The sequence below is a fragment of the Lissotriton helveticus genome, chromosome 9 (assembly GCF_964261635.1).
Source record: "Lissotriton helveticus chromosome 9, aLisHel1.1, whole genome shotgun sequence".
In the NCBI taxonomy this organism is placed as follows: Eukaryota; Metazoa; Chordata; class Amphibia; order Caudata; family Salamandridae; genus Lissotriton; species Lissotriton helveticus.
Window position 1 is genome coordinate 1,173,076,731 of NC_136070.1, and position 23,942 is coordinate 1,173,100,672.

At 42.7% G+C, this 23,942-nt stretch overlaps 1 protein-coding gene across 1 annotated transcript in view; it reads left to right on the top strand.

Annotated features, from left to right (window-relative positions):
* Positions 1-22,945, top strand: part of LOC144783390 (inter-alpha-trypsin inhibitor heavy chain H3-like) — a 584,371-nt gene extending 561,426 nt beyond the window's left edge. The window contains exons 24-25 of the mRNA XM_078662386.1: positions 8,542-8,653; positions 22,661-22,945. Coding sequence (XP_078518512.1) covers positions 8,542-8,653; positions 22,661-22,799 — 251 coding nt within the window. The 3' untranslated portion in view covers positions 22,800-22,945. The remainder of the gene's footprint in view (positions 1-8,541; positions 8,654-22,660) is intronic.
* The last annotated feature ends 997 nt before the right edge of the window (positions 22,946-23,942 follow it).

The window sequence follows — 23,942 nt, forward strand, 5'->3', positions numbered from 1 at the left end:
TTAATCACTCTTTGGTAGGAGACTACCTAAATGAAACACTTTCCGACTCAGGCTTAGGGATAATAAACGAGGAAAAAAATGTTCAGGGAGGATTGGACCCAACTTACCTAGGGAGAGGATGTGAGTCAACCATAGACTACATCCTTGGTTCCATTACATAGGCAAGTAAAACTAACGATTTTAGAATATTAGTAAACTCCCTAAGTGACCATACAGCTCTGGGCGTGAATCTGTCTTTAGAACAGGGACAGCTCCAACCCCACCTTATAATGACTGCTCTTGCGCAGAATAAATTACATCTTTCTAAAATGAATGGTTACGCTTTGGCATGGGAAAAGATAGACCCAGTAGATATAACAGCCAAGGTGGTAAATGCGGCTTACCCGGCAATATTAAAATGCCTAGATACAGATATAGGGGAAGAGGAGGTTCTCCAAAATGTTGATGTAATTTTAGAAAACGTGAAAAAAACGTTAACTATAAATAAGAAAGGGACTAGGGATAAAAAAACAGGATGGTTTAATCATAAATGCACATTGGCCCACAAAAATCTAAAAAAAGCACTTTCTAACAAACCAAGAAACCAGGTAAAAATAAAATTGCTAAGAAGGTCCTATAGATTAGCTTGTATGGAAAGAAAACTAGAACTAAAACAAGCTTTGTGGAATCAACTGCATGAAAGTTCCCTAAATAAAAACAGCGAGGCATTTTGGAAAGTGATTAGAGCCCCATTCCTAGCTGACAAAAAAAATCAACCATCAATAGAGGTGGCTATAGATGGACACACATGGGTAAATCATTACTCAAAAATCTTTAGCAAAAACCCAGAAATAGATCTTATAGGGGGGTTAAATAGCAATAGTAACATCCGGCAGCCAAACTCTTTTCCTATTCCACTAGCATTTACACTAACTGAAGTTATTGGCGCAGTAATGGCCACCAAAAGCGGGAAAGCCCCTGGCCCAGATGGGGTACCGGTTGATTTTTTTAAATATAAATTAGATCTATGGGCCCCAATCTTAAAAAGGGTATTTGATTCCGCAATGAAGTGTGGTTTACTAAAATCCTGGAATCGTTCTATTATGGTCCCTATCTTTAAGAAGGGCGAAAGACAAAACGTTACTTGCTACCGTCCAATCTCGCTCCTGGACTCGCTGGGGAAAGTACTGGGCAGAGTGGTTCTCCAGCGTCTACAGGAGTGGGTTGAGGACAGGGAGATTCTCTCGATATCCAGTTAGGCTTCCGAGAGGGTTTCGGAACAACGGAGCAAGCGTTAAATCTGTCTCTAATGATGGGGAAATATGTATCAGCAAAGCGGGGTAGGTTATTTATGGTCTATGTTGACCTTTCCGCAGCGTTTGACTGCGTCTCCCATTCAAAATTATGGTCTATTCTCACGGAGATGGGGATTGAGCAGGCCCTTGTAACCTTTCTGAGAGAACTCTATACAGACGCCTCGGCCAGAGTGCGCTTTCGAGTACAAGGCGAACTATCCGATCCATTTAAGGTAGAGGGTGGGGTTAGGCAGGGCTGTGTCCTGGCCCCCTTCCTCTTTTCCCTCCATACCAATGGTCTTGAGGTAGAGATGTTGAGGGGGGACAGGATCTCCCTCGAGTAAGAAATCGCCTAATCCCCGCTCTATTATACGCGGATGACGCCGTGATTCTCGCAAGAACACCGCGAGAATTACAGAAGGCATTAGATAGGTATGCAAGGTTTATGGGAAGTCTGGATCTTCGCATAAACTTAAAAGAGACCTACGTCATGGTGGCAGGAACCAAGAATAAGGGGGGAAAAGGTATTTTCCTTGATAATGAAAGGATTGAAAAAACTGCACAATACCCATATCTTGTCATCATGATGGACTAAAAGATAAACTGGAAACCAGCAATAGTAGCCCGAAAGCACCAGTTCCTAAGAGCAATTGCGGCCCTCATAAAATTTTCCCAGAAACTAGGAAAGAAACCACCAGTAGAACTGCTCCATATCTACAAAGCAAAATGTCAATCCACTGCACTATATGGGGCTGGACTCTGGGGACACAAAAACACTAATTCTTTACAGGTTGCACAGAACACCTTTTTAAGATTCCTGTTGGCTGTCCCCAGAAGGACATCTATCTATGCCTCCCATACGGAGCTAGGCATCTCGCATATAGCGGACTTGGCGAAAATACAACCGATTATGCTCTGGCGTCGTATCTGGACTACAACGACAAATATTTTATCTAAACAGATAATAATAGATTGTATGTCATTGGACCATGTGGGAAGAATTGACTGGCTCAATTATGTAAAGAACTTCCTTACAGATCTGGGACTCAGTAAATACTATTCTGCCCCGGAGTCAATTGGCGAAATATCTAGAAGAGATCTAAAAAAAAAGGGCACTGACCCACATGGAAGAGTTACGATTTTGCACTGAGGCAAGAAAATCTTCGGTTCAACATTCCATGGCAGTTATGACCACCCTGGGGATAGAGCCATACTTGACGTATGTTGAGTCACAATTTGAGCGCTTCCTCTTGACAAGATTTAGAATGAACATTTTTCACAGATTGGTGGCATTTCCGACAAACAATAGCTGGGAAGAGTGTCTAACAGTGTTCCCATGTGACGATACATCAGATCAATCCACCATGCACACATTTTTGTTCTGCAAATTCTACTCTGCGCACTGCACTCTTAAAAAAAAATGGGCTTAAGAAGATGTCGCCCTGCCATGCTACGGCTTCAATTTATTGAATCAGAAATAGTCTGTAAACATATAGTGACTCTTTTAAAATGTATTTTTAAACACAGAGTAAATCTTTGATCAAACCATATCGCAAAATGTATGAAAAATGAGATGTTCTGGAAAACTGCCTGATTGGTCTAAATTTATCCTAAAAATGTTCATAATAAAATTGATCCAGGCAAATCCCGATAGTTTTATATTGTATAGGATATTAACTTGTTGATTGTAATGTAATGATATATTTTGCTGAAAATCTTTTATGGCTTTTTATTAATTTTAAAAACCGAATAAAGATTACATTTACTGTTTACACTACATTAAGACATATTAAACACGACGTTGTAGCTTTGAAATAGTCTCGCTGTGTTAATTGTTTTAAAATGATATTGAATGTTCCCTTAGAGCATAGATGGCATAATACATTGCATCGGAGGAGATGAGCGTTTTTGTTCACCATGTAATGCTTCACAATCACCTTATCAGGATAGAGAAAATGTGTTTTCATTAAACAAAATTAATGTTTCTAATCTCCTCAAAAGGCGTTTCAAGAATTCTAGATGATAACAGGAACTATGAGTGTCTCCATTTTGACCCTTTATAACCAAATTGCATAATGTTTCAAAAACAAAAGAGAATTTACAAGTAGGTTAGTCTTTAAATTAAGTTTGATTCCATTTGACAGCGATGCTATACTATTTAAGTGTTTCAAAAGACCAGATCCTTGGGACTGGGATGCAAACATTTTATACATGTAACCAACTCTGAGCCTCATCTAGACTGCTTTATTCCTAACTCTGTCCAATATACTGCTTTTTTAAAATCAAAAGTTCTTTTTTAAGAAAGGGTATCATGATTTGTCTATCTACAAGGCATTAGCTGTTCTTACCCACTATATTTACGATACTAAAAACATATCAATATCTACATTTTTAAGGGGGTTCTTACAGTTTCTTACAGTGCTTTAAAGACTATAACTGCTACTCTGCTCCTGAAGAGGCTTGGCATAAATACAGCAGATTTGCCCAGCTGTTGAACTCATTCCGACTCACTATTTATGTCTTGTTATAGCTATTTATCAATTCCAGCCACAAAGTGAAGCAAATGAAACCTTAAACCATGCCTAAGGTGCGTTCAGCGCACTTTAGAATATAACGCCCAAGATCAAAAGACCAGATCCTTGGGACTGGTATGTAAACATTTTATACATGTAACCAACTCTGAGCCTCATCTAGACTGCTTTATTCCTAACTCTGTCCAATATACTACTTTTTTTAAATCAAAAGTTCTTTTTTAAGAATGGGTATCATGATTTGTCTATCTACAAGGCATTAGCTGTTCTTACCCACTATATTTACAATACTAAAAACATATCAATATCTAAATTTTTAAGGGGTTTCTTACAGTTTCTTACAGTGTTTTAAAGACTATAACTGCTACTCTGCTCCTGAAGAGGCTTGGCATAAATACAGCAGATTTGTCCAGCTGTTGAACTCATTCCGACTCACTATTTATGTCTTGTTATAGCTATTTATCAATTCCAGCCACAAAGTGAAGCAAATGAAACCTTAAACCATGCCTAAGGTGCGTTCAGCGCACTTAAGAATATAACACCCATGATCAAAAGACCAGATCCTTGGGACTGAGATAGAGAGAGACAAGAGGAGTGATGACGAAGATTTTCTTAAAACAGTTTGGGTCACATTAAAACAGTTACTGTCACCCCTGGAACTCAGACTGTCACGTATTGAGAACAATCTTTTAGAGATGGATAAGACCCTAGTCTCCCTGGCCACTTTTAGCCTAAAGCAACTGGAAGCAAGTTTTCCTCGTATTGCTGAAGGTACTCACCAGGATGGTGATGATGGTATCCATCCGGCCCCAGTGACTGACGTTAGTCCCCCTGCCCCTGCAATGGTGCCCCTTGTTTTTCCTCCACCCTTACCTAACCCCACCCCAATACCCAAACCCCGGTCTAAGCTTAATGCTTTAGATCTCTCTTCATCAAAACTCTCAATACCAGTGACAAAAGGCCCTGAGGACGTAACTTTACCCAAACCAGTCCCTAAGGCTGCCAATAAGCCTAATAACATTAACATGCCTCCTATTGCATCTACAGCCAATCAGCACCATGGTCGCCAGAACTTTCGTGGGGGTTATATTGATCTCCCTCCTGACGCCGGACCCTATGTTGTTGTATTGGCTGGTGTACCAGCACTTGACCCACATTCTATGGAGACCCAGTGGTCCCGAAAGAATAAGGTGATTCACTGGCTTAATGTCAATAGGCAGCTTCCTAACGCTCTTAGGAGTAGGGTACTAATGGTTAGGAGAGTGCCATGGGTGGGTCCTACACATAAATCCATTCCCAGCGAGTGTATGAGCGATCATTATCCCATCACCTTCGGGGTAAAACTGCTGGGGGATAAACCACACGAACCGAGCAGGGTTTCATACCCATATGAGGTTACCCTAACCAAGACTAACGGGTACGTAATTAAATGGGAGAAAATGAATCCAACATCTTTCTTCCAAAACCTCCTATCCTCTTGTCCCACGGACATTCTTGCCTGCTTAGAGGAAGATACTGATCCAAAGACCAATATGGCTGCATTTTCTAACATCCAGCGTCACATAAAAAATGCACTCACTAGGAACTATAAGGGTAATGGGGGGCACACCCGTGGGTGGTTTGACTCTAGATGTACATCCACACTGAAAAATTTAAAGAAAGCTCTGTCCGCTGACCCAAAAAATAGGGTCCAAATCCGCCAGGCGAGACAAGAATATAAGCTGGCTATTAAACAGCAGAGGGCGACACTGAAGAAGGAGGCCTGGGAAGCCTTGGGGGAAGCCGCTAGGAACAAGGATAGCAATGCCTTTTGGAAAGTTATAAGATCTGTCTATAATTTAAGAGATAGAGATAACTCTGTGGAAGTAGCTATTACGGGTGACCTCTGGGCAGAACATTACGGTAACCTCTATTCTAATAATATCCAGGGGAATGCCTCGAGCCCATGTAGGGCGATTTCACCTGTAGATAGTATAACACAGGGTAATCAGCTAACTGTCTCCCCAGCATCTCCTTATCCGATTGAACTGGTATTTACTACCTCAGAAGTTGAAGAGGCCCTTAGGGAAAGTGCCTCAGGCAAAGCCCCCGGCCCTGACCACACCCCAGTGGATGTTTACAAATCTGAGCCGCATTTTTGGGTCCCTTTGCTTACAAACGTATTGAATATGGGAAATAAATGCGGGTTCTTCACCACCTGGTCGGATGCGATCGTGGTCCCCATATTCAAAAAAGGGAATAGGGACGACCCTGCTTGCTACCGTCCAATATCGTTATTGGACGGACTCATGAAAGTCGCAGGTAGGATACTGCTCAAGAAAATACAACACTGGGAAGAAGAGAAAAAGGTCATCTCGGAGTTCCAATATGGGTTCCGGAAGGGACTAGGGACACTTGAGCAATGTCTAAATTTGTCCCTATTAGTCTCTAAGTACACGCAGGCTAAGAAAGGGGACCTATTTGTAACCTTTGTCGACCTCAGCTCCGCATTTGACTGCGTGGATCACGCGTTGCTCTGGTCGACGTTGGAGGACATTGGGGTGGACTCAACAATTCTCACATTTATAAAGGAATTATATAGAGATGCGGGGGCCAGAGTAAGGTTTGGGACTAAGGGGGAATGTTCACAAAAATTTGCCATAAATAGAGGAGTGAGGCAAGGCTGCATACTTGCGCCATTGCTTTTTACCTTTTATATAAATTCCATTGCTGAGAGTTTATTAACCCCGTCAAGCGATTATCCGGCTGTCAATGGTAGGCCTGTACCCATTCTTTTATATGCCGACGACGCGGCAATCATGTCAAGGACAAAAGTAGGCTTGCAGAGAGCAGTAAACGAATTCTCATCTTATATGGGTAAAAGAAACTTGAAGGTGAACATTTCGAAAACTTTTTCAATGTCCTGCACCCAAAAGACCAATAGACCCCCATGCTCAATATTTCTGGACCAGCAAAAGATTGCTATAACAGACACATTTTGCTACCTGGGAATTGTGTTTGATAGGCGGGGAAGGTGGAAACATGCAGTGTCAGCCAGGAAACTTGCTTTCATTCGCGCCATAGGTGCTCTACGAACCTTTGCAGGCAAAATTGGGGGTAAACCCATTCAAGAAATGATACAGATTTACCGGGCAAAGTGCATATCCACGGCCATGTATGGCGCTGGTCTCTGGGGCTTTGAGAATGCGTCCTCTTTACAAATCTGCGAGAACATTTTCATTTGTTATCTACTGGGCGTATCAAAAACTACGTCGACTTTCATGACCCACATTGAGACTGGTGTTAAATATCTTAGCGACATCATAAAAATATCACCCTGTCTGCTTTGGCACAAGATTTGGACCAACGAGGAGTGTAAATTGAATAGAAACCTCATTAAAGACTGCATGGTTCTGGATGGTGCAGCAAAAATCAAATGGCTGCAACATGTACAAACGATGTTCTCTAACATTGGACACCCTGAATTTTATGATGACCCAGAGAGTTTAGAAAGCATGACTAGGCTGGCCCTTAAAAAATCACTAATTACACATCTGGAAAGTGCAAGATGGGACAGGGAGAAACTTAAAGGCACAATCCTAAGTTATCAGCAAATCACCCCCACTGAAGGCTTACAATCCTATCTTGGGATCGAAATAGCACCCTACCCTCGCATGCTCCTGACTAGGCTGCGCCTAGGGATTTTCTTCCGCATGGTCACTCTACCGAAACAGAACGATTGGACCTCGCTGAAACTAATATGTCCATGTGACGACCATTCAACACAAAGCAATATTCATATCATGTTCTTTTGTAATCTGTATATTAGCCCCAGGAAACTATTTCTTTTACCACTACTTAAGCGCTGGGGGATAAGAACATGTAAACTTGCATATCTGAAATTATTGCTTTTAGAAGATGCGGATATTATCTTTGCTGTTTCTTGCTTTTTGAAGTCAGTGATGAAACTTAGAAATTCAATATGTTAAGTTGTACATGTCAGTATTGACCAGTTGAATATGAGACCCTTTGTTTAATGATTGTTTGTAGATTTTAAATTTTAGAGAAATGTTTTAACTATTTTCTAATTTTGCTCAAATTGTTTTTTAAATTTTTGTGCATAAATTGTACTTGTATGCTTTTATGATTTTCTTGATAAAATCGAATAAAGCTTATACTTACATACTTACTTATTAAGAAATCAAATTGTATGTTGTTTTTTTAACTTACATTAATTATTTATTAATTTTAAGGTTATTTAAGTATTTTAAGTATGTTTAAGTTAATTATGTTTATTTTTTAATTATTTTTTAAGTACTTTTAAGCATTTAAAAATTTTTTATATTTTGACTAACTATATTTTTTACAACAATATTGTTGATTCGATATTTTTGTACTTACCTGTTTGGAGATAGGAATTCGATATTTTTGCATTCTATATTTGTTTCTCGATATTATGGTAGTTCTATATTTGTGTCATCGATATTATTTCAGTGATCCGAAGCTCATGTATATAAAAGAGAAACTGCTTGATCCATTCTGAAACTCGTTTAAGTGAGTGCCATATCATGATAAGTCAGAGAGGTTGATTATATATCTATGACTTGAGTACATGCAGGCACACTATAGATTTAGCAGTCTAGTTCCATTCAGTGTCTCCAAACATGATTTATGATATGGTGATTTCTAATATTTGGCAACAAAAACAGCAATATGTGTTTGCATGGGACATCATTATATATATTTCTTTCCACAAGGTCAATTTTTCCATGGTGTCGACTTTGAGGTGTTTGACCTGCATCAAACCTCCAACCCACAGAAACCCGATGCTACAATGATTGTAAAGAAGCACAAGCTTACAGTAACAAGGTATATCAAATCCTCCGGTATTTGTCTCACAGGGTCAAATTGTTTCCTTTCGAAAGGTTATCTCAGATTTACATAACATGCGAATAATCCTGCCTATTGGTTACTGGAGCATGCATCAGAGCTGGTTTCCTATCAATGAATTATTTTGTGCAAATGATGGGTCATTTTTTTATTTGAGTGAGCTCACTGCCAAAAGGTTGTATATTTAAGTAACTGCATTAATGAAGAAAACACTGTCTGATCTTTGAAAACATTGCAATGCTGTTGGAATTAACACTGTGTGAAAGGCAATCATAACTTTACCTCCTATCCCCTGTTTGCTGCTCATTTGAGACATGGTGTATAGTAGGCATTACAGTAGTTTCAGTTTCAGTTTCAAAGAACTTTATTCGGTTAAAAAAAATAACCATAAAAGTAACAGACATACAAACAAAGTACAATAATTATAATTACAGCTCATAATTGTTAGTGCAAAAAGGAAAATCAAATAGGCAGTTATCCAATGAAGTAAAATTTAAGCCATTTCAGTTATCATTTGTTTTCGTAATTTAAAAACACTTTTTAGGAAATTTAAAACCACAGTTATAGTTAAAACCATATCCATTCTCTGTAATTCTAAAAAGGCTGGGCGGCATCTGGTTAAATTCATTTCTTTTAAAAAAGGGATAATGATTTTTCTGCGAGAGGCACCATAGAGTCTGCAGAAAAATAAAATGTGGATATCTGATTGAATTGACGTACCATCACAAGGACAAGTGGGCAACATACGCTTCCATGAGTTCATACTAGGGAAGGACACCAGTCTAAAAAACATACAAAATCTAAAACGAGGTAAAAGAAAGCGATCATAGTTTGACATGGGCAGGGATAAATATGGCTGTACAGAGTTAGTCTCACAAAGAATAGGAAGGTGGGAATGTACTGATTGTTTCAGGGTTTCAGCTCTCTTCCTCTTAGCCTCAAGATGGTCCAGGCAGAGGGTTTTTAGTGTCTTCCTAGTAATGCTACCCATTGAAGATGGATCCAAATAGTAAGAGTAGCATCCAATCTCAGACAGGAAACGCTTTACATATCCCAACCATTCCACTCTATACACGTGATCCAAACTGAGGATGTCCTGTAACAAGGCCCGATTCATAACACATTCATTTGTAGTCCATACCCTGTGCCACAATAGGATAGGTTGAATTTTGATAATGTCTGTTATGTAAGATTGGCCAAGTTCTGCATGACAGTTGAATGTTGCTGCACACTGTGGGACAGCAAGGACTTCCCTCAAAAATTTATTTTCCACCACCTGGATTGGATCAACATTTGCATACCCCCACAAGCCTGAACCATAGGTGGCAACGGATATACATGTTGCTCTGTATATGGTTAACATTTCTTTTATCGGCTTCATGCCTAGTTTTCTAACAAAATTCTTTAAAGCCATGATCGTTTTCATAAATAAAAGGGTTCTAGCCTTAATAGCGTTTGTCCAAGAACCTAACTCATGGAATAAAATACCCAAATAAGAAAAGGTTGGGGTATTATCTAGCGGCACATTGTTTAAAAACATCCGTTTCATGGGTTTACCTAATTTAGGGCCACAGTTCATAGTAAAAGTTTTGCTACAGTTTACTCGTAAGTCTAAGTTCAGCATAAAATTCTCAAAACGAACTACTAGTTTTTGTAGAGCCCGGGGGGTACGAGCCATGAGTACGGCATCATCTGCATACATGAGTGCAGGGATTGCCCTCTTCCCCACCCTGGGCATATCTCCGCACTCATGCAGCAGGTGATGCTCAAGCCCGTTAATATAAAGAAGAAATAAAAAAGGTGCTAGAACGCAACCTTGTCTCACTCCCCGGCCCATGCTGAATTGTCTGGAGCATTCGCCCCCCCTACCGTAGCGAACAGAAGCTGTGGCACCACTATAAAGATCCCTCAGAAAACAGATTATAGTGTTATCCACACCCAATCCTTTCATTATTGCCCACAGTTTAGTGTGTGATACGCAGTCGAACGCAGATGAAAGATCTACAAAAGTAAAATACAAGCGTTCCGATTTTATCCTTATATATTTATGCTGCAGTAACATTAAATTAAAGCCTTGCTCAATTGTGCCAATCCCTTTTTGAAAACCAAATTGCAAATCGCTCATAATTTCATTTTCCTCCGCCCAGCTTTGGAGTCTTGCCAACACTATACGTCCCAAAATTTTTATTGATGAATCAAGAAGGGAGATTGGCCTATAACAGGCACAGCTGTTTCTGTCCCCCTTCTTGTAGATTGGGACGATGATGGATGTAATCCAAGATTCTTTTAGGCCCCCAGATAGAGCCGCATTAAAAAGTTGGACCAGCATTGGACCCCAGATTTCAGTGTCTACTTTAAATAGGTCCGCGGGAATCCCATCGGGCCCGGCAGCCTTGCCACCTTTAGTTGCCCTCAAGGCAAGCAGGACCTCTTCGAGTGTCACAACCAAGTTCGAGCTTGGATGTGAATCCGAGCTAATATGGGCACCTCCGCTATGGGTATCATCCTGTGCCTTATAGAGATCAGAAAAATGATCTACCCAATTATCTTCATTTATTGCGATCTCAATTCGCGCCGTATGGGTTTCGTAGGGGAAAGGGGTGTTAATTACCTTCCAAAATACAGCGGGATTTTTTGTTTTTGAGGCCTCGCAAAGTGAGTCTAATGCTTCTTTATTTAGCACAGATTTCCTTAGTTTCAGGGCCTGATTATAAGCGGACCTGCATGCTCTTATTTCGCCTATATCCCTGGGGCTTCTATGTACTGCCTGTTTTAAAATTTTCAGGGCCCTGGTACATGCATTATTAAACCAACTTTTTGGTCCTTTGCCTCTACGTTTCGCCTCCACCCTTAGGCTACTTTTTATGCTTGTGGCAATTATACAAAAATGCTCAATTATTTGGTCATTGTTAGAATTATCACCCAAGCAAATCATAAAACTATTCGAACACGCCTCCCAAAGTTCCTTAAAAAAGGTTGCGGGGATTACTTTGCTCCAATTAAGTGTATACCCATTTTGTTTCCCAAGGACAACATCAACCGCTGCCCCTAAAGGTGGCGCGGCCGTAGATGGGTCTGGGAACAAAACTGCTACCTTAAGGCATTGGGGAAGATGATCACTTATGGGCAGTTTGATATTTGTAACCCCCACCACTCTGTAACCAAAATTGCTGGAAGAAAGAATAAAGTCTATAGTTGACTCCAATCCTCTGCCAACAAAAGTCGGAGCAAAAGGGGTGGATTTTAGGGCTAATTCATTAGCAAACCCTAGATCGAGCATGAATAATAAATCATTCAGCAAATCTCCCATCAGGGTGTGATCGAAGTGGGTGAGATGCGTATCTCTCTCTGTCATTAGTCCACAAAGGCCCCGACTCCCTTTGGTACAGAGTGAACAATTAAAATCCCCCCCCATAAGATTACCAATTCTTTGTCGTTTTTATCGACCTCTAACTGAACTTGATCCTTTAATTCCTTCATTGCAACCACAATTTCATCCCTCGGGACATTATTATAAAAATTAATAATCATCACCTTTGCTCCTTTAAGATTTGTTAAGATTATGAGCTGAAAATAATTAGATTGTAAATAACAGTGAGTTTGTTTAATTTTAAGTTTGTTTGAAACAAACGTAATCAAACCACCCTTAGCCCTTCCGAAGTGGCCTCCCACAGCTGGAGTAAAGAAGGTTCTATAACCATTTACATGGATAGGGTCCTGCGTCCATGTTTCTTGCAGGGCCACTATGTCCTGACCGCTTATTACCGATTCCCAAGCTGGGTTAGTGATTTTTTGCTTCAACCCTGCTACATTCCAGAACAGCAATGTACAGAGGTCGCTCTTTGGCTGTCTTGGGGCTTTTCCTGCCTTTTCCCCACTCCCACTATCTTCAACTATAGCGGATTGCATCTGGTCCAGGATATCACTATCACAAGATATCATTCCATCCGGAGTGATGTACTCATGTATTGTGGACAATTCTTGGGGTAACTCACTAGGGACCTCAGTACTATTAAGGGAAACCCCACCCGCAGTAGGAACTTGTAGGACTGATGAGAGAGGGTTGTTCCCAACCACCTTTTCTCCGGGTAACTGAGCTTGCTGTCAATCAACCCCTTCCAGACCGGAAAAAGTCTGGAAACGATTTTGAATTGGTAGGTTGTACATATGTGAGAGCAATCCTCTGTTATTCCATTGTCTACCTTGAGTGGGGTTGGACTCCAAATATGGAGAATATTGATTACTAAAGGGGGGGTAATACGAGGCTTGATGCTGAAATCTAGGGTGGAAGTCCTCCGGCCTCTGAATATAAGTGGAGGGATCTCGATCAATTAAAAACGCAGAACTTTCCGCCATTCGTGGGACTCCCCTTGGACCAACCTTATCCCAAGGTCCTGCATTTCCCAACCCCTGATGTTGGTGGACTGGCTTCTTAAATAGCTGCCTGTCCCTGCCCCAGTTATTAGAACTTCTTGACGGTGCATATGGATAGAAATAAAATAATAGGTGCGTAGAGATGGAAGTGCTGTTATCAACATTAAACCAATCCCCGATGTGCCTCACGGCCCTATAATCCTTGAAGTTAATGATTATAACGTCACCGTTTCTATCCTTTGGCCTAGTGCCCACCCAATTGGCACGCCTTACGCTTATGATTTCACCGTTTATAGATGCAGGTAACGGTCTATTATCTCGGAGCCAGAAGGTGACCTTGTTCCGTAAAGCTCCGTGATCTTCCCATTTCCCTGTAGGCAGTTCTGGAACCCCTGCCATTACAATAACGTAGGGGGCCGAATCTGGGGTTAAGTCTACAGTACGGCTCGTTTTTTCAGAAGCAATGGCCATGACATTCCCTGTTCTCAGCTTAGTTGTCAACGAGTGCTTACTACCATCTTGGTTTTGAATTCCCCCTGGTTTAGATGTTTGCTCCTTCAATACAGGAGCCGTCAGTTGGGGTATAGCCAGTTGTGTAGTAGGAGCTGGTAACGTAATTACAGGGCTGACTGGTCTTATCCCCTCTGACCCAGATGTCTTTTTTTGCACAGATACTGATGGAATGGGTATAGATGGTGGAGGGGGAACTGTTACTTTGGGTTTTGCAGGAGGGTTCATTGTTACTATATTATTCGTTTTGCCTTTTTCTAACCCCTTTACCAAATCAAATATAAGCAGGGAATTTTGTTCGACCTTTTTCTCTATTTTATCTAACTGTAAACACATTTTAGAGGTCTTATCAAGAAGTGGTTGCATCACACCCCTAATGAGTTCTACTATCTTGGCCACCATTACCTCCTCATTTACTGCGATTTGGCCGGTTTGTGACTGTGATGGATAAACTGCCCCTTTACTTATTTTCTGTGCTCGAGTACCCAATGGTTCACCCCCCCTTTTTTTTACTGTTTCTCATAGTAAGTGGGGAATTAGGGGACCCAGGAGAAGGTTCAGTATAAAGTTTTGGAGTGCCCGATAATCTGGGACTATCGTTCCCTATCGGTAAGTCCATTAAGGTTGGGCTAGATGGTGTGCTAGACAAGAGATTTTCGCTTACCATAACACAGTCAGCGGGAAGACTATCAGTGTTACCTACAATCCCTGAATTTGACAGATCAATAAGTAGCACGGGATCTTTATCTTTATGGCACTTGGGCACGATGACATCCCCTATTCCCCCTAACTTAGAAAGTCTCAAGTCTGAGAATAATGGTAAGGTTCCACACTCACTCCCCCCTCCTTGTATGATTTTATGAGATGTTTTCTTTTGCTTCCCCCTTCGTCTGACTCGGGCTTTCTTAAATTTTCTGGGTGATTCCCTTGCTGCGGTGGTATATGTTTCTGAGGAAGCCGCTATACCTGATCCTATAGGGGCTAGAGCATGGAAATCCTCATCGTGCTGACCCATATGTACCATGGCAGTTACAGTAGTTACTTTGCCAGCCAGGACAGACTGTTCCTTTTCCAAGGGAGTATCCGAGATTATAACTGGGAGTTCCGGGGTAATTGTAGTTGTGGGCGAGTGTTCCAATCCCAGGGACAACCTTCTGTTGCTATTTATTAGCGCAACCTTTTTGATTAAGAAATTGTCCATGGTTACCAGCTTGGAAGACATAGTAGGAAATGATTCCTAGTAGCAATGGGGAACGAAACGTGGTTACAGGAGAATATGTTCTCACTCTGCTTAGCAGGTATCGGGCGAGGGAAAGATTATGGCCCCGACCTGGCTCCTCGGACCCCGGAGGGCCACAGAGGGCCCGCCCTTTGCCCGGGCTTAGCCCCGGGCTATGTCCCGCGCGCGTCCCGCGCCGCGGGAGACCCGGATCCGGATATAGGGACCGTTTGTGGGCAGTGGGCGGGCCACGGGGAGAGCGGACCGGAAGGTCTTGCTGGTCACGCAGGGACTCCTGGGCAATGGAGTCCCTGCACACGCTCGCAGCCCCGCTGCGCCTCGCTCCCACGCCCAACTCCAAGCTCCTCACCAAAGTCACGAAGCTGCCCCCAGCCAAATGGGGCGAAGCGGCACCCGCGGAGCGGGTGCGGCAAGCAGTGGCCACAGGAACAACAGGCTACAAGGAATCCAACAACAGCGCCTGGAACAGCGCTACGGCAGGCAAAGGCGTCCCAAGGAGCTAGTGGGCGGGAGGAGGTAAAGTACCCTCCTGTGGGCGGTGGGCGGGCCACGGGGAGAGCGGACCAGAAGGTCTTGCTGGTCACGCAGGGACTCCTGGGCAATGGAGTCCCTGCACACGCTCGCAGCCCCGCTGCGCCTCGCTCCCACGCCCAACTCCAAGCTCCTCACCAAAGTCACGAAGCTGCCCCCAGCCAAATGGGGCGAAGCGGCACCCGCGGAGCGGGTGCGGCAAGCAGTGGCCACAGGAACAACAGGCTACAAGGAATCCAACAACAGCGCCTGGAACAGCGCTACGGCAGGCAAAGGCGTCCCAAGGAGCTAGTGGGCGGGAGGAGGTAAAGTACCCTCCTGTGGGCGGTGGGCGGGCCACGGGGAGAGCGGACCGGAAGGTCTTGCTGGTCACGCAGGGACTCCTGGGCAATGGAGTCCCTGCACACGCTCGCAGCCCCGCTGCGCCTCGCTCCCACGCCCAACTCCAAGCTCCTCACCAAAGTCACGAAGCTGCCCCCAGCCAAATGGGGCGAAGTGGCACCCGCGGAGCGGGTGCGGCAAGCAGTGGCCACAGGAACAACAGGCTACAAGGAATCCAACAACAGCGCCTGGAACAGCGCTACGGCAGGCAAAGGCGTCCCAAGGAGCTAGTGGGTGGGAGGAGGTAAAGTACCCTCCTGTGGGCGGTGGGCGGGCCACGGGGAGAGCGGACCGGAAGGTCTTGCTGGTCACGCAGGGACTCCTGGGCAATGGAGTCCCTGCACACGCTCGCAGCCCCGCTGCGCCTTGCTCCCACGCCCAACTCCAAGCTCCTCACCAAAGTCACGAAGCTGCCCCCAGCCAAATGGGGCGAAGCGGCACCCGCGGAGCGGGTGCGCCAAGCAGTGGCCACAGGAACAACAGGCTACAAGGAATCCAACAACAGCGCCTGGAACAGCGCTACGGCAGGCAAAGGCGTCCAGTAAGATCATCATCCTCTGGAGTACTGACAGAAAGGTTTTCCCAGCATTTGCCATCACAATATTCAGTGCTGATCTCTAGAGAGCACAATATGGATGGTGGTTCGTTCAACAATTTGCAGTACCATCTCCAACCTGTATGGTGTTTTTAATTAATCATATAATGTCTTTTGCATGTCTCTTGATTTGATGGATTTTTCTAATTATTGTTCACCTCTCTCACACCTAATACCACATCAGAAATTGACCCCAAGAGCTCGAGCACTTTAAAACCATTCCCTTACTGAGAATCATATGCACTAATGACTTTTAGCAAATCACATTCAACAAGAGGACTAACTCGGCATCAGGGGCTAGAATGGTGATACTTAAACTGACAGTGACTGGCAGGTTAGTAAGGATGAAAGCAGATGAGCATTATAAAATAGGCTGTGAAATCCATGTTTTTATAAACGACATTCAGCCGAAAGTCACCTTTGACCAACACAAAGCAGGTTCCACCCATAGGACAACAACGTCCACCAAGTAGATAGGTATTCTAGTGCCCGATATACAAAGATACAGGTTGCACCTAGTGGTTGCAATTTGTGCACTGACTTTTCATGACCTGCTTTAATTTTGTGATTCGGCCTATGTACCAATAGTCCAAAAGTCACAAAATCTCCTGTCGCAGAATGACCTGACTAACGAATATTGGGTCATTCAACATTATGATTTCAAATATCTTCTAACCTGAATATCATGTCAAAAATGTTGCCACTATAAAAATATTGTGGACCAGAATATCTAAGTTAAGAACATGATTTAGTTGTAGTAAATGTTTATTCTTTAAATTAATGTACTATACATTGGTACATACTAATTTTAGCTGAGAGTACTATTAATCTATTTGTTTCAATTTTTGGAACTATAGTTTGTAATTCTTAATGGAAAATCTGGAGTGCTTTACCTCAGTTTTAGGTACCTCTCTGGCTGTAGTGACAGTTGAAGTGTAGTTTGTGAATAGCTATAGATTTACTTATTTGTGGGTGGTTTGATGTCCCTCATTAAACCCCTCTCGAGTCCCTCCTTATTCTGCCCTATTCCCTTTGCCGTTAGTGGTATTTCCCATTTTCGAGCCACTCCACTGTGGCATACCTACATTTACTACTAAAAGGTATATCTACATGTATGAAGATCGCAGTTGGGGCTGAAATCTCTGCAGGCAGAAACTCTGCACATAGGTTTGTGAATAGCATTTTGTAGTATGTTTTGTTACACTACAATGCATTCAACAAAATGCAGTTCTTGAAGAGTTCCCAAAGTGTTTATGATAAAAGCCTTATTGTGCAATTCCAACAGGTTGGTAACCAACTTTAACTGCCCTTTGGACACTTCCAGCCATTTGACTATACAGCCTTTTCACTTGAAATGTTTTTCTGCATCCAGCCTGATCAGTTAATATGATATGTTGTATTATTGACACATTTTGTTTTTATATCATATACATAAATTGTGCATGAATGATGCATTTTGCATTGAATAACTATTGCTTTTGAAAAATACCAGAGAGAACCATTATAGCCAATTGTGTTGTACAGCAAGTTTTATGTAAAAGACACTTGGCTGTGGATCACAGCTAACCAGGTCATGGAAGGGTTCTCAATTGACACCTTTACTCAAGTAAGAAGGAAGAGATGTCAGCCCTCTTACTAAGTTGAAGTGCTCTGTAGACCTCTTTATAAGCAAATGTATTACTCGGCTAATGAGCAAGGGACAATCCCTAAAGGTTTTTTACTCATCTCGTATATATGATGGTCCCTAGTTTATCTGGCTGGCTTTTGCTAAAACACTGTAGCCACTCCAATACCTACACCAACTTTCTGTACTCAGGCATGACAACCTTTTGGTCATACCAGTGCTTTATGAGCTCCTGGTGGGCCTCCGGTCTCCTCTTTGCTTTGTACATGTACTCTGCCATGGGAGATCTCAGGCCTAGTACATAATCCAACACATTGTCCTTGTCATCCTTGAGAGGCTTTTCACAGGACTCTTTCACCTGGCACAATGGCCTTCTTAGTGGGTGCCCAAACAACAATTCAAAGGGGCTAAAGCAACTCGTTGTGTGGGACCTCCCTGTAGGTAAACAGTAGGCATGGAAGGTAAAGGTCCCATCTCCTCCTTAATTTTTCAGAAAAACCATTGATCATGCCCTTCATGGTGTTATTGAACCTTTCGGATACCTAGATGTGAAATGCGTGTCCCTACCGAAACCACCTCCTTTGGGAAACCCATTCTAGGGAACACCCTCTAATAGGGCCCTAGCCACCACAGGAGCAGTGACTGTTCTGAGGGGTGATACTTCAGGGTATCTTGTCGCATGGTACACTACCACCAAGGTGTACTTGTTCCCTGATGCAGTTGGTGGTTCTAGGGGACAAACAATGGCCATCCCCACCCTCTCAAGGGGAGCCCCAAACACTGTCAGTGGTATCAAGGGAGACTTTGGCTTGCCATCTGTCAATCCACTGGCCTGACAGGTGGCACAGGAGCAGCAAACCCCCTTCATTTTAGCAGACATATTGGGCCATTACAAATGGTTAACCAACCTGTTCCAAGTCTAATTCTACCCCAAATGAACTGCTAATGGGATATCATGACTTAAGGTGAGCAGGAATTCTATGTATGTTCGTGAGACTACCAATATCTCTATCATGAGGGTACTTTATCATATATAAGCCATGGATACACCATCACGTTTCCCACAAACCGCTGACAACCCTGGTGCATAGCACTTTCACATGAAAAAGAGAATAACTGAAAAATGAAGAATAAAAATAGAACCTTTAGTGCAAAATTAAGATACACTAACAACCTGTTAGATAGGTGTTGCAAAATGATATCAGAAGCAGTTCAATGCAGGTCAGTTTTTTTAAAAAGCTGAAGAAGCTCAGAATTTTTTGAAACTTGCAGAAAGACATCTGTATGTTTTTGTTGGAATATGGTTTATTAGTAGAAGTAAGTAGGCACCTACCACTAGTAATAAGGCCACAATCACAACATAAAGCCTAGTCAATGTCTCAATAAACTATTCCCTTGCTCAACCCTTAGTAGCTGACTGCGAGCAGGGAGGCATGCTTCACTTGTAAGACTGGTTTGTAAAGAGTATACAAAGAAATCCATACATTAAATAAATAGGACGCAACACACAATAACAATTGATGAAAACAATACAAAAATTACAAAAATCCAATGTAGGAAACCAGAGATATGAATTTTTAAAGAATATAAACTTTCTAGTGCATCAAAGCCAAAAGCGCCACTTTGGGACACCTGGTCTTACTACACTTAGCAGTAGGGCCCGGTCAAATTCTTACATTGTGGTTGAGTCACTTTTTTGAAGATTTTTCTCTCAACATCGAGCGTGGCTCGTCCTCGAGCAGGGTTTCAAGTAGACAACAGTGGATTGGTTCAGCCCGAGGCCTCGTGAAATCTTGGAAGTCTTGATCTCCAGAGCTTACAGTGGGACAAACCTGAAATCCATCACAGGTCATGGTTTGACATCAGCGGCTTGACTCTCGTCAACAAATTAGTCACCTTGTGGAGAATTTTACCAAAAATTCTCCAAAGTTTCAGATAGTCATTTTGGGGTTCCAAAGTGTCCACAACACTAATACAAGGTTCCAGAAACTCTGAGTTGCTCTGCAGGATGTTGGGACTTTGTCTCCCACAATGAATGTAGCCAAATCCTTTAAAGTCCAGCTGAAGGTGTCCGCTGGATTCTTCTTGCTGGAGATGATGTAGGTGGAGCTCTTTTAAACTGCTGCTTTCAGAGAGTCCACTCCTTTTCTTAATAAATCAAGGCAAAGTCCTTAGGACTGTAGTTCTCAAAGTGTGCTGGAGGTGCAATAATTCAGAGTGCAGCTCTCTTGGTGAAGGCTAGGGTTCCAACAGAGCAGTCCTTCTTCTTGTTATAGTTTCAGGCAGGGATCTGACTGAGTTGCTGGGTAGCTCTCCTACATGTTTCTAGTGGTCCTGGGTAACAAGCAGGAGGCCACCTCTGGCGAATGGGTCACAAGGTGACACCCAGAAGTATGTCGACTTCCTCCAAAGTGTGGAATATTCTTGTCCCAGAAAGCACTATTTCTTTAAAATCCAAACTGAAACTCTGTCCCGGAGATTAAGATCTAGTTAATCCAACCTACTGGTGTGGCTAGGTATCCCTAACACTCCCCTTCAATCCCCTCTGCTAATTTAATGACCGAGGCTTCTATCTGGCTGGTAGTGCAGGACGTGTGAATGAGCTTGTGACATGTCTTAACAACCATTTCCCTATTTGAAGACCAGTTAGGCTACCCAGCCCCCTTTCTACCCTTTGCTCTGAAGCTACAGTTCTGCTCCGACCAGATGTCATTTGTCTCTATGCAGGCCATTTGATGCCTCATCGGAGCAATTTGGCTCAGCCTCCCAAAGGCTGGCCAATCAGGCGAGAACGTTAGAAGGCTGGAGTTAGGCTGATCAGAAAAACAAGTTCTATAACGTTTTTCCTGTGATAATTATAACAAATCGAACCTTGCCAATTTGTTTGATTTATTCTAACTCTCATTTTAAGTCTTTGAATTATATTTTATCTGGCTCCTGTCAATATTTATACTTTAATAAAGTATTCCCATGTTAGCCTATTGAGCCAATAGGCTATAGTAGGGAGAATGAAATTGGAAGTTTTTTCCCTCACCAGGGCATAAAAAAATCTTTTATGATGTCTTGCTTATAGTTACAAGGCACCACAACCTACATCTGGGCCACTTAGGGGAGACTTTAAGGATGACTTATATGTAAAAATAAGGTAGTTTGAGACTTTGGAATAATCTCCAATTCCAAAGTCGAATTTGCATGTAATGTACTTTTAAAAGCAGGGCTGCCTTTAAAATGATAGCAAGCAGCACCGCAGTGCAAGCTTAAGTTCATTACATTTGCTAGGCATCTAAACCTACGTGCCCAACCATATACTAGGGATTTACAGGTAGGTTGTCAGTCCCAAATGTAATTATACCTAATTATCATGTACTTTTACAGAGCACAGGACCTGGGTCTCTTTAGCAGAGCCCAGGACACAAACAGAGCCAAAAACCAGCATCAATTACTCCAAATGGGGGCAAAGAGGGGGGGGGGGGCAATGCAAACACGTCCTGGTTTCTCACAGTGTGGGTTCAGTTTGTGTATCTAATGATATCGCTCAACATACGCCCACTACAAGAAAGAAGATGTACAGCTAAGTCAAGCCAGACCTATTGATTTGGGAAAGCTTGTTTGTGATTTCATGTCTCTCCACACTCCCTCCCTTTTAATCCACCATCGCTTACTGCACTGTACCCCAACTTCTGTCTTGGTTCCCTCTTACTCACCCAACCTCTGTGTTACCATATTTACATCTCGCTCCTACCTATGCCCCCCATCGTGATACTATATAGCTCGTTTGTGTGCCCCACTGATCTACTTCTCATTTTTCTTGTGCTTCTTTTGTCATCTCCCTTGTTTTCTCTTCGTGCCTAAACCTTCCACCGTTTTGTGTCCTTTGTGCTCACTTTTTTATTTTCCTATATCTCCATTTCCGGTCAGTGTATCGTTCTACTCTCTTCTGCAGTTGTCTGTGCAAGTGACATGTGCAACAGATACAGCGTGGTGGAAAAGGCTGTGTTACAACCAAAGTCAAAACCATAAAGTATCGCAAGTCTTAATGAAACATATGTGAGGCAAAAGTTAAGTGTCAAGTGCTAAAAAGGAAGTAAATCATTGAAGAATGGGCAAACTGCCCCTTGTAATGCAGAATGATATGCATTTCCCAGCTCAATAATGATGCTTTTACCAGTTAAATGTAAATGTAAATGTAGGCGTATTTATAAAGCGCACTGATACTCAGGAGTGTCCTGGCGCTGTACTCATACCGCTAGGGAACCCGTCCTGGCTTTTCCCAGTGAAATGTCCACTCCTGGGCATCCCTGGGGTGCAACCAGGCATCCCCAGCGCTGTAGGGGGCCGTTGTGGAGACTAAGCAAGCTATTACCCAGAGTTGCAGCGTGGGACTCGTGCTCAGAGTAGGCACCGAGGCGAGAAATCAGGTCCGAGGAATTATGAGCCCAAGAACCGCCGTGATCACCAAGATCAGCCAAGGCGGGATTTGAACCCTGGTCCCGGGCCAGGCCTCTACACCAGGGACTGCTGCTCTAAGCAGTGAGCCACACTTCTCCACAAAGTATGCCAACCCTAGCCTGCCTCGAAGATTTTATCCTGGCCTGGAGACCATGGATAGACTTTCGCACAAATGACAATAGATCTGTCAAGTGAAGCATACATTTCCTGCTTGTTTTAGGTTGGATGTGTACTCTCATGCACTATTCAATACTAATACACTGTTTGTAACATTTTTTTCAGGGGCTGGCAGAGAGAGTACCAGAACCACCCCAAAGTTGGCGACATCGTCCCCTGCTGGTTTGTTCATTTCAATGGTACGGGGCTGATTGACGGAGTGCACACGGACTACATAGTCCCGTCCCTGTTTAGCGCCGTCTAAATCAACCAAGATTTCATGATTTTGATGCCATTTTGACATGATAAGGATGCCTTTAGGAAATTCCTGTCTTTCCTTTAGAGTTCTAAGTCATGTTTTTGAGAACACGTTCTGCTGGGCAAAATAAACTTTAGATTTGAGCACTCAAATCATGTCTTAAAAACAATTCATTTTTATTGTGTCAAAATGATGGATTTGTGCGTAAAATGCCTATTAAATTTAGAAAAATTGTTTCATCATTGTAGCGGTCTTGAAGAGTTGACAAAATGGATGGCAGGAAGATTCCTGGAGCGTAAATATTTTTATATTTTATTTATTGTTAGAGTTTTCTATAGCGCGAACCAGACCCAAGGTAGGGTATCGAAGCGCTTGACATAGTGAGCAAAATATTGGATAGCACATATAGTAAACACGTGGCATACATAAAGGTGGTCAACACAGCATCAACAATCTGTCTAATATCTCTCCATCAAACTCCGGGCATTAGGAGATAATGCCCATATAATGGAGAATAACCAGGTGGTCCTGGAACTACTGAGCCTGTCTCTGTTGGTTATACCCAATTCAGAGGACACTTCTGCTCAGGTTTATCATCTGCTCTGAACAAGTGGTACATCTAAGCAGGGGTGATCATGGCAGGTTGTGGGGCAAAGACAAGGGGTGGTCAAAGTTTCTCAACTGAAATGCTTGTGATAATGTTATATGCTTCCTCAAGGTGTTGCTTCAGGGGCCCTGACTGGCCTCAGCCAACAGGCCCAGTTCCAGGCTACCTCAAGGTTCACTGGCTAAAAATCTGCACTGATTTGAACCCTGCTCTTTGTTCTTCAACCTGTTAATCCCAAATGTGAGAACGCCAGCAACTCATATCCAGACAGATAATCATTAACTCCCCATACTGCTCCAACAGATTACTAATGAGGATCTTCATCATTTTCAAAGTCAATCGAGATCAATATTTCAGGTATGTACAGTGTAGGAAAATATTAACAATAGAAAGAAGCCTGGATGAAGATGACTGATCCACAGTGGCATCAAATGACCTTGCATTATTCACTGTGATAAGACTAATCCACCAAGTTGTCTAGCCACACTCATTGATATAAATCAGAGGTTCGCAAAATTATGCTAAATAAAGGCAGTTCTGAA